This window comes from Netta rufina (assembly GCF_964035555.1).
Source record: "Netta rufina genome assembly, chromosome: 28".
Lineage (NCBI taxonomy): Eukaryota > Metazoa > Chordata > Aves > Anseriformes > Anatidae > Netta > Netta rufina.
Genome location: NC_140152.1, coordinates 2,208,836 through 2,224,660, shown reverse-complemented (window position 1 = coordinate 2,224,660; position 15,825 = coordinate 2,208,836). Strand labels below are relative to the sequence as shown.

At 44.7% G+C, this 15,825-nt stretch overlaps 1 protein-coding gene across 1 annotated transcript in view; it reads right to left on the bottom strand.

Annotated features, from left to right (window-relative positions):
* Window positions 1–14,054, bottom strand: part of LMNB2 (lamin B2) — a 29,196-nt gene extending 15,142 nt beyond the window's left edge. Inside the window, exons 1-2 of the mRNA XM_084302793.1 lie at window positions 13,813–14,054; window positions 4,516–4,652 (exon numbers count right to left, since the gene is read on the bottom strand). Coding sequence (XP_084158919.1) covers window positions 4,516–4,652; window positions 13,813–14,013 — 338 coding nt within the window. The 5' untranslated portion in view covers window positions 14,014–14,054. The remainder of the gene's footprint in view (window positions 1–4,515; window positions 4,653–13,812) is intronic.
* Between the last annotated feature and the right edge of the window lie 1,771 nt (window positions 14,055–15,825).

Sequence of the window (15,825 nt, the reverse complement as noted above, 5' to 3'; positions counted from 1 at the left end):
TGCCTAGAAAAGATGAACACATCACTGGCAGGCAAAAAAAAAAAAGCCTACCAAAAATTCTATCTACTAGTCTTCATTGCAAAAGAACTGTCCCAAGAAGTGGGAATTCCTCTCTCATCATCTGTTTCTTCACTTACACTTGAAGCCTCATCATCTTGATAGCTTATCAAAGAACGTCGTAAAGGACAACGACACTAAAGATGGGTATTGTGAACAAAAATACCTAAATGAAATATAACTGTTCTCTGAAGCTTTTCAATCACCACCTCCTGTTGTCACGTTTATTAATGTAGTAGGAAAGCTGCAAGCAGCGAAATTAAGTGCTGTAATAAAGAAATCATCCTGCCATGTTTCTACTTCCACACTGTAGTAGCTATTCCACTCTGAGGAACAAACTTAAGAAGAGCTTAATTGCATTAGGAGAATCAGGATAATATAAATATTTTATCTTAAAAAGACTGATGTTTCAAAAGCACCTGAGCACAACTTAGAACCTAGTTTCCATGGATTTTGCTTCCTCTCTGGCCCTAGCACCAGCGTGTCCCTTCTGCTGTGCTCATTTTCAGCAGAAGCACAGAGCAAGCACATTGACACCGTGGTTCCTTCCAAGTAACTTTATTGATCCTTTCACAGGATGGCATATCCTTTCACAGGTGGGCATATGCATAAGCACAGATGAATTTGAAGAGTCAGGGTGAATTTAGCTTTTGTAAAGAGAAGATAAGCTTCCCAAGAAGTCAGTAAAAAAGCATTTGGAAAAGAAAGATCAACCTAAGCCAGTCTGCTTGGACTCCCAAGGTTTCAACAACATCACTTGCCAAAGATGGCCCAATTCAATATGATCCGCTCTAAGAAAAAAAAAAAAAAAAAAGGCTTGGGATGCTTCTTTTTGTTCAATTATCCCAAGTACTAAAACACAGAAAAGGTTAGAACATCAGTATGCTACATGGTAAATAATAAATAAATAATTAAAATATCTGCCAGGGTATCCAAAACCCCCAAGAGATGGATCTGTACTCACACAATACTGGGGTGATAACATTTGTCACTAGCTGAAGAAGCTGCCTGAGTACATGGCAGAAAGACATCAGCATAAATTCTTGCACTGACAGACAGAACATATTCTCTCCTAGACCATAAGCCCTGACATAAATCCTCATGTAGCAAGCAAGGGTCTTGCAGCTTCCCAAGCGTGCTGGTGTTGCGCAAGCAGACAGCCTCAGGAACAAGCCAAGAGCGGAGTAAGCCTCGGGCTCCCTCCTGTGCATGAACTGGGCCCAACACCACACCCAGCCACACCCCAGGGCCTTCCTGGAGCATCCTCAACACTTCCAGGAAAGTGTTTTGCATACTAACAAACGCAGGCTTTAGCGGAGAAAGACAGGGAGAAAGGCATCTCTTGAAGATGTTAGCTGTATCTTGAAGGCATCTCTTGGAACTTGGCTATATTCGTGGCAGTAGCTAGAAAAGCCCTACAAGCTTGTAGCTCCACAACTAAAATTCAGTTCAGTTTAATCCTCAGGAAAAACTTCCCTGCACCCTTTTCAGCCATTGTTTTCTCCTACTGTGACTCCCCCAACTATCCATTTTCTTCCCTCTCTCACATGGGAGACCAAAGGAAAGATGCCCCAAGACAGAAGCCTGCTGTCTCCTTTCCCAGGAACCCAATCTATTCCAAGCAATCAAGGGAGCAGCAATGCCTGGGATCCCTCCTGGCATCTCTAAGCCTGCTGTGAGCTTGAAAGAGACACTGAGGTAATTGTAAGCAACCATAAATTACAGGCTGACCTGCTCTTCCATTATACACAAAGCACTGACCTAAACTTGGCATGGGACCAGAAGCATCTGTCAGCTTGGGCAGGGATGATTTTGGTCATCAGCTGGCTGTCAAGAGGACACCCTGCAAACAGACTTTTCAAAGCTGTGTTTGCAAGACTCGTATCTGAGATCTGGCCACATCACGAGCATAACCTTCCCTATCTGTCCCCAGACAGACACAGCAGGAATACTCCAAGTACCTTACAAGCATCTTAAGGGACTGGAAGCAACTTGGTAGAAGAGAATTCAAAGCCAAGAAAGAATTCAATTCTACTCCTATAAACTAAGAACAGACAAAAAAAAAAAAAAGGTGTATTTTCCTCATATTTAGCCTATGAGCAGAATTACCCTGTCAAGTCAGTGAAGTGACAGATAATGGTACTCAACTCAATTGTCCAAGAAAAGTGCAAGGGAGATAACTCAAGGGAAAACACCATCACCACCACTTCAACTGCACAATGTTCTACAAAATATCTGCAAAGTCTCTCAGTGCTGTCAAAAGCCTAAAGAACAGGAGACAACTTGCAGTGATTCTCATCAGCTGCAAAGCGAAGATAGTTCTGACAAAAATATCTTAAAGCATAGAAATACACACCCTGCAGAACAGGAAACATGAACCAAATTCCTGGAGATACTGGGGCTGTTCGTTTCTGGAGCTTGCATTAAAACCCAAGCAAGCAGAATATTTGCTATCACCAGGACAACCCTGATGTCCATCTAACTCTGACTGCCATGCAAAACATAATATCTGAAATCAACATTAGGACTGTGTCCTGGTTTCAGTTAGGACAGAGTTAGTTTTCTTCCTAGTAGCTGGTAGGGTGCTGTGTTTTGGCTTAGGATGAGAAGAGTGCTGATAACATACTAATGTTTTAATTGTTGTAGAGCAGTGTGTACACCAAGCCAAGGATGTTTCAGCTTCTCACTCTGTCCTGCCAACGTGCAGGCTGGGGGTGCTGCAGGAGATGGGAGGGGACAGACCCAGGACAGCTGACCCCAACTGGCCAAAGGGATATTCCACCCCATCTGGGGTCATGCAAAACAATATATAGGGGCAGCTAGCCAGGGTATGAGGGCTGGACTGGTCAGGGTTCGGCTGGTGAGCAACTGCATTGTGCATCACTTGTTTCATACACATTATTATTCTTTGTACTATTATCATCATTATTGTTATTATTTTTCTGTCTTAATAAACTGTCTTTATCTCAACTCACAGGCTTCACTTTCCCATTTCTCTCCCCCATCCCAGAGAGGAGGGGAGAGGGTGAGCGAACAGCTGTGTGGTGTTTAGCTGCCGGCCCAGTTAAACCACAACAGACTGCTGGCCCATGGCTTTTAAGCAAGAAGTTAGCCCCAACAAGAGGGACATGGAAGTAGGACCGGGTGGTATTCGTCTCACGTAACTTCAGATGCCTACACACACCACAAGGTCTTTTTATGGTTAACAAAGGCCTCAACAAGAGCCAGTAAATATTAAAGCACAATTCTTCCAACCACATGCAGGCAAATTTTCTGATATGAAGCATGCACCAAGTTCAATAGGCTTTATGGTGACTTATTCAAACAGAGATGTTTACACTACAGATATTTCATATTTGACCATTTCATTTAGGAGCAAAGTCCACAAAGTCTCTCTGATGGCTGACTTTATTTTCTGTGCTGGACCCTCTTGTTAAAGATCCAGTGATAGAAAACAACAAAAATGCTCCATCATAAATAAATTAGCTAGTCAGAAAAAAAAAAAAAGAATATATTTCATTATTTGTATAACCAGTTAAATGCAAATGAAGAAGGAAAATGGGAGACTTACGGTAGGCTTGTACTGGCATTGCCAGACTAAGAGCAATTTTATGTCCAACAGTGTTTACAAACATACTGACTTGCTCAGGAGAAATCTGTACATCCCAAACCTTATCTACTAAAACAGGTACCAAAATTCAATCAGAAGCAAAAATCTTTTTGCCATGGCATATATTCACTTTTAAATTAGTTTTCAGCTGCTAAACAGTATTTGAGCACAAAGGCTCCCTAGTGCAAACAGAAATAATGGATTACATTGGCTTCATTAGCCTGTTTATTAGGTCAATTATCTTTACTACAGACTAAACAGTTTTTTTTTTTTTATATAGTCACTACAATGTCTCTTACAGCACGCTTATGCTGTAGCTTCATGCATTTTCAAGCCAACATCGCTTCTACATTCCCAGTGTGCTCAGGGCCATGAATTTCCCTTCTCCTTCATTTCTGCTATCAGACATGCACTGGACCAGACAATAAAATTGATACTGTTTAAAAATTAACCTTCCTTGGATGGGTTAATTTTAATCTAGTTTCTCGATCCATTTTACTGAATAGCTGCATGTGTGCACGCTCACATCAGAAGAGGCACAACAGGACAGAAGTGGGCACAATTGATTGTTTCAGCATCTAGATTTCAAATTGCTCATCAAATCACAGTTTATTAATCTTCCATTTACAGATATGTTTGTGTACATACCAAGCTGATCATTTGCTCTGACTAGCTGTACATTCTGAGGAATTCCCCTCTACAAGCCTGCACCTTCCCATTGATCTGTAACACTTCCAGAAGTCACCCACTAAGGCATTTTAAGAAGCATCAGCAGCATCGGTCACGCTGCAAATATTGCCCATTATCATATTAAAAAACAAAAAATGATCACACAGGGCTTTCCTTACCTTTTATTGAACTCCTCAAGTTCTGCTCTCAGTTTTCCAATTTCAATCTGTAATCTAGCCCTCTCTTTGGCGGTTTCATCCAGAACTCTTCGAGCATCAGCCAGTTCAGACTCATAGAGACTCTTGATTCCACTCACCTGAAGTAAAAAAAAAAAAAAAAGTATTCAGACATGAGAACATCCCAAAGACTAAGCATCAAAGAACTGAAATGGATTAACAGGTTTCATTTAGCTTTCCTTAAAAAGAGTGTATGATATGACTTTGTTGCTTAAGAGCATTCTATATTGAACATTTTCAATTATTATACCCCTACAGTTAGCTGTGATCTAGTCCCAAAGACAATATTTCAGATTTATTCCCAGTGGAATGTAACAAAATATACCAAGTTCGAAGTGTGCAAAGAGATCAAGTGAAGCAAACCGGCACACCCTACAGATAGACCTTAAATTATTCACACTTGTTTCCAAGATTGGTGCTTTGGGTGATTTTTTTGAAGCAGTAATATCATTTAAAAACAAACTATGACAAATATTTTCTGAATACAGACTGAGGTCCAATTTAGCTCCACTGTTCTTGTACTATGAAGCAAAAAAGAAATTGAAATGAGATGAACTACAAAAATACGAACTGTTCAGAGAAACTCCCACTCCTGTACTCTACCTCAGAGGATAAGGATCTATAGACCTCTCCCTGTCCAGACTCAGAAAAAAAAAATAAAAAAAATCTATTATCAGCCATTCAGACTGCAACAATGCACATCAAAGTCTTCAACACCTGTATTTTTTATTTATTTTTTTTTTTTTTAGAACATGAGATCATTTGAAAGGTGTATCAGATAGCAAGAATTTCAAGATAAGATTGTTGGTATTGCTTCTATCAAAGGGTGCCACAACAGCTATTATTGATGTAAATTCAGACAGAGCAGTAAGGGAGTGGGACGAGCCAAAAGCCGAACATACCAACTTTAGGAAGAGAAATTTCATAAAGCATAAAATGTAGAGACAAGAAAGACAACTGTGTTGCTCCTAGGAGTGCCTATTTCAACAGAGTGGCACCAATGACAGACTCAACCAACTGGTCTTCAAAAAGACTGATTAAAGGCAGTCAGGATATAATTCAGTTCTTGATAGAGTACATTTCACAACCCTTCTGAAATTAACTATGATACGACAGTCTGAGGGCTGAAAAGCCTTAGCTTGCAAGCACACTGCATACCAGAAACAACTTGGTTGGCTATCCATGCAATCTTACATCTTTCTCTAAAGAATTCATTTTTTCAAGCCTTATTCAACTTGTTTTGTTATTTTTTTTTTTTCCATAGCTGATAGACAGGAATTGCCTGTGACACAGGGCAATACAACTCTGCATTACCAGTTACAAGACTCAGGAAGTTCTACAAAGATGTGTATCTTGACTATGCTAAGATCCTTCATACAGCACTCCATTATGCCCAGAAGAAAACAGAGATTTTAAGGCTGTAAAGCCTTCCACTACGGACAACCTGTCAGTGAAAATACAGCATTTGCAAATACCAGTACAAAATCCAACTGTCCAAGGGCCAAGCACTGATTCTGTACCATCAAGTACTACATCCACAACACTCCCTCCCTAATGCTGGCCACCTCCACACCATCACCCCTACAACTTTTATTTACATTTACTAAAATACTTGCACTAGGATGTCCTGTGGGAGCTTGGGTCTGTGTTGCTGTAGGTTCAGAGAGATAACGTGAAATCCCAGCGAAGGACACAACCACAAATCACTTGCCAGTCCTCCAAGGCATTCACCAGAATTGCATGTACAAAGAAAGCCTCCTTCCCCAGATTTTTGCAAACACTGCCACAAAAAGGTAGCGTAAGGATCAGAGCAGCAACAGGCAGTGAATGATTTACGCTTCATATTCAGGGCACTCCAAACACCACCACCACCAGAACAATATTATGAACTGTGAATAAACAAAATGCAATCCTTGTCTTGAAAGAAGATAGCAAGAGTGAACTAAAAATGGTATGATGCAAGCCATTTCAGAACCTACTGGTAAAAAGAGAACCAGAAACGATGCTACTTAATTAAAAAGGACTGACTCACACTGCTGTTGTAGTAACTTAGTATGCTTTTTTTTTTTTTCCTGCTGTAGCATGTCAAGCTCTACTCTGCTCCTGTTCCAGTAACAAAGATGAGAAGGAAACACATAGCTCCAATTCACAGTCTGAAATGTTATCACGACAGCCACTTTCAGTAGCATTTTAAGCTAATCAGCAGACAGAAGTAACTGAGAAATGGGCCTCATCTAACCCGGCCTTGAACACCTCCAGGGATGGGGCATCCACAGTCTCTCTGGGCAACCTGTTCCAGTGCCTCACCACACTCTGAGTAAATAATTTCCTCCTAACCTCTAACCTAAATCTTCTTTTAGTTTAAAACCATTCCCCCTTGTCTTGTCATTATCTGACTGAGCAAGCAGTTGCTCTCCATCTTGTTCAACTAGTGATAGGACTAGAGGGAATGGCCTCAAGTTGTGCCAGGGGAGGTTTAGGTTAGAAATGAGGAGACGTTTCTTCTCAGAAAGAGCAGTCGGGCATTGGGACAGGTTGCCCAGGGAGGTGGTGGAGTCACCATCTGGGGATGTTTAAGGAAAGGATGAATATAGTACTTAGGGACATGGTTTAGTGGGTGATATTAGTGGTTGGGGAACAGTTGGACCAGATGATCTTGGAGGCCTTTTCCGACCTTAGTGATTCTATGACAATCCCCTTCCTCCCATGCTGGCCATTCCTCTGCTAATGCAGCCCAGGATGCAGCTGGCCTTCTGGGCAGCAAGCATGCACAGCTGGCTCATGTTGAGCTCTTTGCCCACCAGAACCCCCAAGTTCTTCTCTGCAGGGCTGCTCTCAATGAGCTCTTCTCCCACTCTGTGCTCGTATCTGGCATTGCCCCAACGCAGCTGCAGCACCTTGCACTTGGACTTGTTGAACCCTCAGTAGGATCACATGGACCCATTTCTTAACTTGTGCTTGATGACATTTCTAGCCCATGCTGGCTACTCATTAAGAAAGACCAGAAAAATTAAAAAAAAAAAAAAAAAGAGAAAGGAAATTCAATAAATGCATCTAGCAACTGTGCATCCCATTTCAGGGTCTTTGCCTAATCGCAATTCCCTGCAGAGGGCCACCAGATAGAGCCTACTTGTCCTTGAACACTCCTAAAGAATACTGGGTGCAAGAGAAAATTTCCAGTATCTTCCCTTTTTTTGGTCATTTTTTAAAGTATCAGTGAAATTATCAGGATGGATCATAGCTTAGAGGCAGAGATCCTTGCATTTCAACCCAGCTCTCTTGGACCCCTTTTCTCTTTGGAATCCTTTTTTTTGGCTTCTTGTATCCATCTGTTGCAGCACTCATCATGTGAACTATCCCACTTCACCTCCATGACTCCAGTGAGGTTGTAGTGACCCCAATGCCCTGTTCCTCTGGGTTGTTCCCCACATTGCACACATTAGTATCCAGATGTTTCAAAGAAGCACCATGATGATCCCCCAAGAAGAGCCCAAGAGCTTTCCCCACAAGGCTGTCCCACAGGCGCTTCCTTCTTCGCCTGCCTATGTTGTGGAAGATTCCATTTCATCCTTGTTCTGTTAATTACTGTCTCCTCTGTTCACATAACCCCAGGCCCTTTGCCTACCTACCACTTCCTCACCAGATCTTAGAGGAACCTCTCTCCTCCTCATTATTCCTAGTTTGAAGTTCTTATCAGGCTGACCAGTCTGTTGACAGAGATACCTTTGCTCTGCTTAGGTAGAACCTCTCTTCTAAGCAGTTGTCGATCCTGAAAGACGGCTCCATGGTTCTAGAAACCAAAATCCTGTTGTCAACAGCAGTGCTGCAGTCAACTGCTGCTCTGCAGGATCTGTCCTGTCACCCTCAAGCTCCACCTGCTCAGCAAACCATCTGAGCCTCCATCACATGAACAGCTGCCCACAGAGACGCGGAGTCAAACTGGATGCTCTCCAGGTCACCCCTGCCAGCATCACCTGGATGAGCAGCAGGGGTTAACAATCAGACGGCCAAATGAGTCCCAGGAGCTCCTCCGCAACTACTCGAATGCCCTGGTCAGCAGCAAACCTCCCCAGAAGGCAGGTCAGGTCCATTTTGAAAATGTAGGCACCGTCTGAAGACGGGGGAGAAAGGAAATGAGCACGTGAAGCACAAGAAAGCAGCAATATGTGCACAGAACACTTTGAAAGGCAGAACTGCTGGATGTTCTTAAGTCTACTTCAACCTTCCTACCTACTGTAACCCAACTGTGCTGAGAGCACTCAAGAAAGCCCTGTGTAGCAGCTGAAGGGCAAACAAATGAACACAAGTGGTCCTACATCAATCACTTGAAAATCCTCAAGACATCACTCAGTGAAGACACAGGAGGCACACCAAGGCAACAAATCCACAGGCTAAGAAGCATGCCCCGTCCCCCAAGCAAGCCTGGACAAACTGTGTGAGGAAGCATTAATCAGATTAATGTGCATCAATGTGCCAAAGGTACGTGCATTCCCACCAGGTGTGGCTCCACACGCTCCTGTTCACCTGCTACAGGCTGCTGAAGGACTACCAGACTCACCAAGAACACCTGTTACGGCATGGGTACTCTTTTTTCTGATGTGATCCCACCCCTCCAGGCTATTGAAACATCTGCCTAGGACCAGGCACTCATCAGCATCAACATCACTGACAAAGGTAGATCATTCCCATTTTGTCAGTAGTATCGCACCCGTTCAAGGAAATCTATAGGGTTGAGAACCAGCTTCTTCACAGAGAGATGCTTGGTGCCACGGCACCATCTGAGTGAAACTCTGCACATGAGGTCACAGGTCTTGGAGGAACAGGGTTGCCTTTGCCCAAAGACTTCAGTAAGACAGCTTATGCAAGCATTATCCCTTCTTCTTCATCCAGGCACAGCAGTTCAGCAGGTGTGAAACTACTGCAGGAAAGTGAGCTGCATACAATCACCACCCTACAGATGATGTCTGCAGTGGCAGAACACCCTTTATCCTTATGCCTTGAGGCTATGACTCAAACGACCCAGCACTCACAGAAGCATCTGAACACGTATTTCTCAGAGGTGGCAATGAGGTAGCATCAAAGCCATGTATCACAGCCCTGACAGTAGCTGTTTGCACAGCAGCTGCAGCACTGACAGGTAAGTGATAAACCAGGTGAGACCGCCGTGAAACTTTTGGTGGCTGTGACATACAAGGCTACAGCCACCTTCAGTGACACCCACAGAGGTGAGAAAACACAAGTGAGCAGGGAAGCCTGGAGACACTGCCTCTGCCACAAGTGTGATTGCTGCCAGTGCTGAAGTCTTCCAGGGATCTTCAATCCCCCTACTCATCCCACCCCTCTTCCTGAGGGTGAGAACAGCGGGATGTGCTCAGAACAGTGTACTAACCCCCGCCAGGCCTTAAAAATGCCTTTTCTGGAGTTAGGCAATCATAAGCACTGCAGTGGGAGGGAGGGTATTGGTAGTTCTAGCCACAAAGCCCAAACGCCAGAAGGTAAATGCAGAGGCTGGGAGACTGAGGAACCACTCACAGTAGGAGACGATCAAGCTTGCAGCCATCTGAGGAACCTAAAGGTGGACAAATCCATAGGACCTGAGGAGATGCCTCCAAGGGTCCTGAGGGAAGTGGCAGATGAAGTTGCCAAGCCACTAACCACCATAGCTGAGAAGTTGTGGCAGTCCAGTGAAGCTCCCACTGACTGCAAGAGGGGAAATAAAACCCCCATTTTAAAAAGGAAAAAAAAGGAAGACCTGGGAACTACAGGCCAGTCAGCCTCACCTCTGTGCCTGGCAAGACCATGGGGCAGATCCTCCTGGAAACTCTGCTAAGGGGCATGGAAAATAAGGAGGTGATTGGTGACAGCCAGCATGGCCTCACTAAGGGCAGATCATGCCTGACAGATCTGGTGGCTTTCTACAAGGGGGTTGCAGCTTTGGTGGATGGGGGAAGTGCAACTGACATCTACATGGGCTTGTACAAAGCATTTGAGACTGTCCCCCATAAAATCCTTGTCTCTAAATTGGAGAGACATGGATCTGACAGAGGGACAACTCAGTGGGTGAGGAACAGGCTGGATGGTCAAACAAGCAATGGACAATCACCCCTCTACCGATCCCATGACTTTTCCTACTGCTTTTCAGAACAACCTTAAACCTCCCATTTGCCTTTGATCATAGACATGTCACCTGCTCTCAAGGCAGAAGTTTCAGGTGTTAATGCAGAGCCCAGCGGGTGAGCAGTCACTCCTGCTTGCAACCCCATGCCACGCATCATTTGGATACTGAGGTTCTTCTGAAAATCTTCAGCCAGTATTAGGTTAAACTATCCCAAATGTTCAACATGTGCGGCAGCAAGCTGTCTCCTACCGACTATGTATAAGTGGTAAAAAAAAAACAAAAAAAAAACTCTGGAACAAAAGCTAACAAAAAATTAACCAGGCCTGCTCCCTGGTATTAAGAAAAAAATCTTTGATTCACATTGAATATTTAAGAGGATAATCAGGATATGGAAGTGTCTCAGTTTCTATAAAGCGCTGAACCATACCAGAATACCATCCTTCTTTTTGTGGGAAGGGAACAAGCACTCTACTCAGACTTACTCAACATTACACTATCACGACCAGCAGGTCATACATCATAGGCTTAAAGAAGTCAGATAACCCCTTTTAAATAACATATTTATTAGAAAGAAGAAAAAGTAGCAGACCTAATGCATACTGAAATTAAAGTCTTGGAGTGCAGAAAAAAATCTGTAAAAGGTCAAGATAGTTATTAAACGTGGTAAATGTAACAAGAAGAATATCAGGAGGGAAAATGCAGATAACCACAGATAAGCCAGAGATATTCAAATATTTAGACAGCTAAAAAAAAATAATCAAAGGAGACAAAACTTGCACACAGCTGAGGTTAACCAAGGGGAGTTTTCACCATGAACACCCTGAAAGAAGAAAATAGTATATTTTAAACACGCAGGACTAATATAAAGATATAATGATGTACCCAAAGAGTGTGCCAGTATAACTAGACTACACTTAATAGTGCTTCTGAATAGTAGTTTTTTTTGTTTGTTTGTTTGTTTTGCTGGTGGTCTTTTTTTTTTTTTTTTTAAATTAGTATCTCATTTCATGTTAAGTCTGATTATTTTAGGAACACAACTTCTAATGGTGTTACAAGAAAATTGAGCTATCAGCACAAAATCCAGTTGACCAGTTTGGTACTGAAAGGACAGGATTCTGCCACCCCAGGAAACCCGAAAACTGACAGCCACTTGAAGTTTTAAGGCTCACACAACCTTGAATCGCTGTCCACAATCCTGAATCAAAACACTGATAAGACTGCCAAGTCTCTCAATTCCAGACACATGTATAGAAAAAAATAAGCTGTCCTAAAAGGAAGGGGGAAGCATTTAACAGATAGTCCAGGAAGCAAGTGAAATATCTTACAGGCATTGGCTCTTAGCACAGAAGGGCTTGAGGAATCCTAGAATATGCCCAAGAATTAAGATTTAATAAAAAAGGTCTGGAATAAAAGTAAAGAAAGGAAAGCTCCAGGGTAACGTAAGCAAAGTATTTATATCAAAATCTTCAGAATCTTCAGGCTTACTTTCCCTAATTACTGCATCTGAGTATTTTTCCAGAATTGGTAACACAAAACAGTTATTAGAAGGTGGTTTAATTTATACTAGATGTAAGATTATTTTTGTGTGTTGTGCTTGCCCTGTTCTTCCTCTCATTCCATATGTTCTTGTTAATGGAATTATATTCTGCCTCCTATACTTGAAGCATGCAGTCCCTGTTTTTATCTCCAGCCTCCAGCAATCTACAACTCAGAAGTTCCCTGAACCAGACATGGTTATTCTGTTTATAGCATGATTTCACACAGAACAAGTAACACAGGCAATTTTTTATGTTTCACAATACCTAGTTATCTCGAAAACACTGAAGTTATATTACAACATTAAGTGATACACATGCATTTCAAGGTACTTTGGTGTACACTGACTGCAGGTAGGCTGACCACTCCCCAAACAAGCCATAGCCACATCTGGCCTACTTAAACTGAATTACATGAATGGAAACCCTTCTCCCCCTACCATCACCAAAACAGATCCCTTAAAAAAAAAAAAAAAAAAAAAAAAGCCTACATTAGTGCCACAGCAATCCTTCACATCACACAAGTTTCAATGCTGCTATCTGCCAGCTTTCCATGAAAATTTAACTCAATTAAGTTTAATTTGTGAAGTGGGACACCTTACCTCGTAGACCGCCTCCAAGAGATGGAGGAGGGCTTGAGCTGGTACAGGATGGGTGGGACTGCCCCCAGCTGCACCCCTGACTACACCCTTCCTCCATAGGGGAAGGGGAGTCCTGGGGGAAAGGAAGAGAGGAGGGAAAAGCAAAACATGGCTTAGAGAAAAAGGACCAGCCAGTCTGCCTCCCGGATCACAGGGAAGAGACCAGATCCCCTTCCACACTAATGGATTTGATCCATGGCATTTGAAGGGACTAAGAGAGATTTTTCTCTAGTTATAACCAAAGTTAGCATCAACCCTTTCAAATTCTTCACCTCATCGTAACAGCCACAGGGCAGAGGAAAAAAAAAAAAAAAAAAAAAAAAAAAACACAAAACTTGACAGTCTGTTTGCTACAACTCACACGACGCGGGGGTTCAAGCGCTCAGCCTTGTTTTACCTGTGACTGGTTTACCTGTACAGGGGAACGGGCTACAAACTACAGCGGAGAACCAGCATGCAGCAGATGAGACCTGCCCAAACGTTTCGATGCCTCCGAGAGCCGCATTTTGGGCGGCAAGCCCTACCCGGCCAAAAGGAGAAGGGCGGCGGGCGGCTCCAGCCCAGGCGCCCGCCTCAGGCTCCTTCCCGCCTCACGAGTTTCCCCTCGCTGCCGAGCCCGGCCTGAGCCCAGCTCCGCGCGCCGCCAGCAGTCCCTCAGCCCGGCATCGCGGCCCCTACGGCTCCCTGAGGGGCCACATAGAATCAGGGTGGGCACAGAAACAGGCTGGGATTTCTACAAACCCGGCCCGCGGAGCCTCCACAGCGCGGCCCGCGCCGGGCGGGAACGCGGAGGAGCCGCGGGGGAAGGGGTCGGGCGAGCCCCAGGGCCGCGGACTCCCCCCTTTTTTCGGAGGGAGCGGGGAAAGCGCCTCCAGCGAGCCGCCGTCGTTACCCCTCCCGCCTCAGGAGCCCCGGGAGGGGGCCCGCAGGCCGCCCTGGGCCGTACCTCCCGAGTAGTGACCTCCTCCTTCTCGGAGATCTTCACCAGCAAGCGGTCATTCTCCAGCTCCAGCGCCCGCACACGGTCGATGTAGACGGCCAGGCGGTCATTGAGCTGCCGCAGCTCCTCCTTCTCCTGCAGGCGGGAGATGCGAGTCGGCGACAGCGGGGTCCCGCCGGGGGTGCCGCGGCTCGGGGTGCCTGACATGGCGCTCACTTGGCGGGCAGGCGGGCAGCGGGCTCATTCAATCCAGCCGCACCGGGGGAGGAGGGAGCGGTAAGATGGCGGACATCGCCTCCCCCACCGCCGCGCCGCCTGGGAAATGAAGTCTCGGCGCCAAGATGGCCGCGCTGCGCCGCAGGGCGCGCCGGGAGGCGCAGTTCTCCTCACGCCCTCCATTTTGTGGGCTGCGGGCGGCTGGCGGCGCCGCGTGTGATCCTCGCCTGGAATTGGGAGTTTGTAATGTGCTTTAAAGGCTGGGTTGGGCTGTCGTGGCTATGAGTAAAGCACAACGTGAAAGCGAGCAGTCCTGAAAGTGGTGTTTTTACTGCAAACGTGAGGGATCGGAGCTATGGGTCAGGGCTGCTCCTCAAGTGTTTATCGGTGCTTGGATCTCAGCAGCAGATCCTAGTGTGTTGTGCAGAGCAAGAACAAGCACTGCTCCTGCTCCCCACCTCACCCCCAGCTCCCGGGATCCTGCAGTGATCCTGCTGAGGTGCTGCAAAGCTGGGATGCAGAGCAGCTGCTCCTTGCTATGATCTGCCTCTGCTCTTTGTTAACAAAGCCCCATGCCCACCAAAAATGACTTTGTACAAATAGACCTGTACAGTCAGCAGCCTTCCATATCCTCCAAGGGAAGCATTGATTTGAAGTGATGCTGTGTTCATAATTCTCACAATTTTACTGCATTCAGCTCTGGGGCCCCCAGCACAAGAAGAACAGAGGGACATCTTAGAACAAGTCCAGAGATGGCCTCCAAGATGATCAAGGGGCTGGAGCACCTCTCCTATGAGGACAGGCTGAGGGATTTGGGATTGTTCAGCCTGGAGAAGACAAGGCTTTGGGGAGAACTTACAACAGCTTTCCAGTACCTAAAGGGGGCTTCAGGAAAGCTGGGGAGGGAGTCCTTGTTAGAGGGTGTAGTGACAAGGAGTAATGGCTTTAAACTAAAAGCGGGTAGATTTACATCAGGTATAAGGAAGAAAATGATGATTTTCAGATGAGCGGTGAGGCACTGGAACAGGTTTCCCAGAGAAATTGTGGATGTCCCATCCCTGGAGGTGTTCAAGGCCAGGCTGGATGTGACTTCGAGCAACCTGGTGTAGTGGGAAGTGTCCCTACCCATGGCAGGGGGGTTAGAATTAGACGATCTTTAAGATCTCTTCCCACCCAAACCATTCCATAATTCCATGATTTTACTGAATGTTGTAATATTTTTCTTATAGGATCTATTTTCACATTACATATCTAAAAGTGTTGTATCAGCCTGTTTTGAAGTGTTTATGAATTTGCTGTAATTCCTGTCTGCATTGAAATCCTGTAGGCCAGGGACCTGCTGTTTGTTTATAATGGGGGTAGAGCATTTCAAAATGAATACCAATTAGCTATTTCCAGGAGGGAATTTTTAGGAGTGCTGTTTTGTAGGTGTTAGAAACTTCCCCAGTCTTACTGAGAAGGTATAAGGCTTCCTAGCCTCCAGCCAGGCTGTTCAAGAAGGAAGTTATCCTGAGATCCTTTTGCCATCACAGGGAATGCAGCCAAATTTGTAAAAAGCCACTTGGAAGTTTTCACTTCCTAAATGCTTGAAGTATTATCTTCCCCAAAGCATATTTTTACTGAACATACACCAATTTCTGTCATTCTTACACATAAACTACTATATATTGTATTTCCATTTTCATAAGCTAGTTCCTAATGTCACAAAACTTCTGAGGTTGAAAAGCACTTACTGCAGTTTTGCCTTTTGGCTACCAGAGAAGGCTTAGAAAAGGAAGATTTTCTGCCCGAGAAGATGGAAAA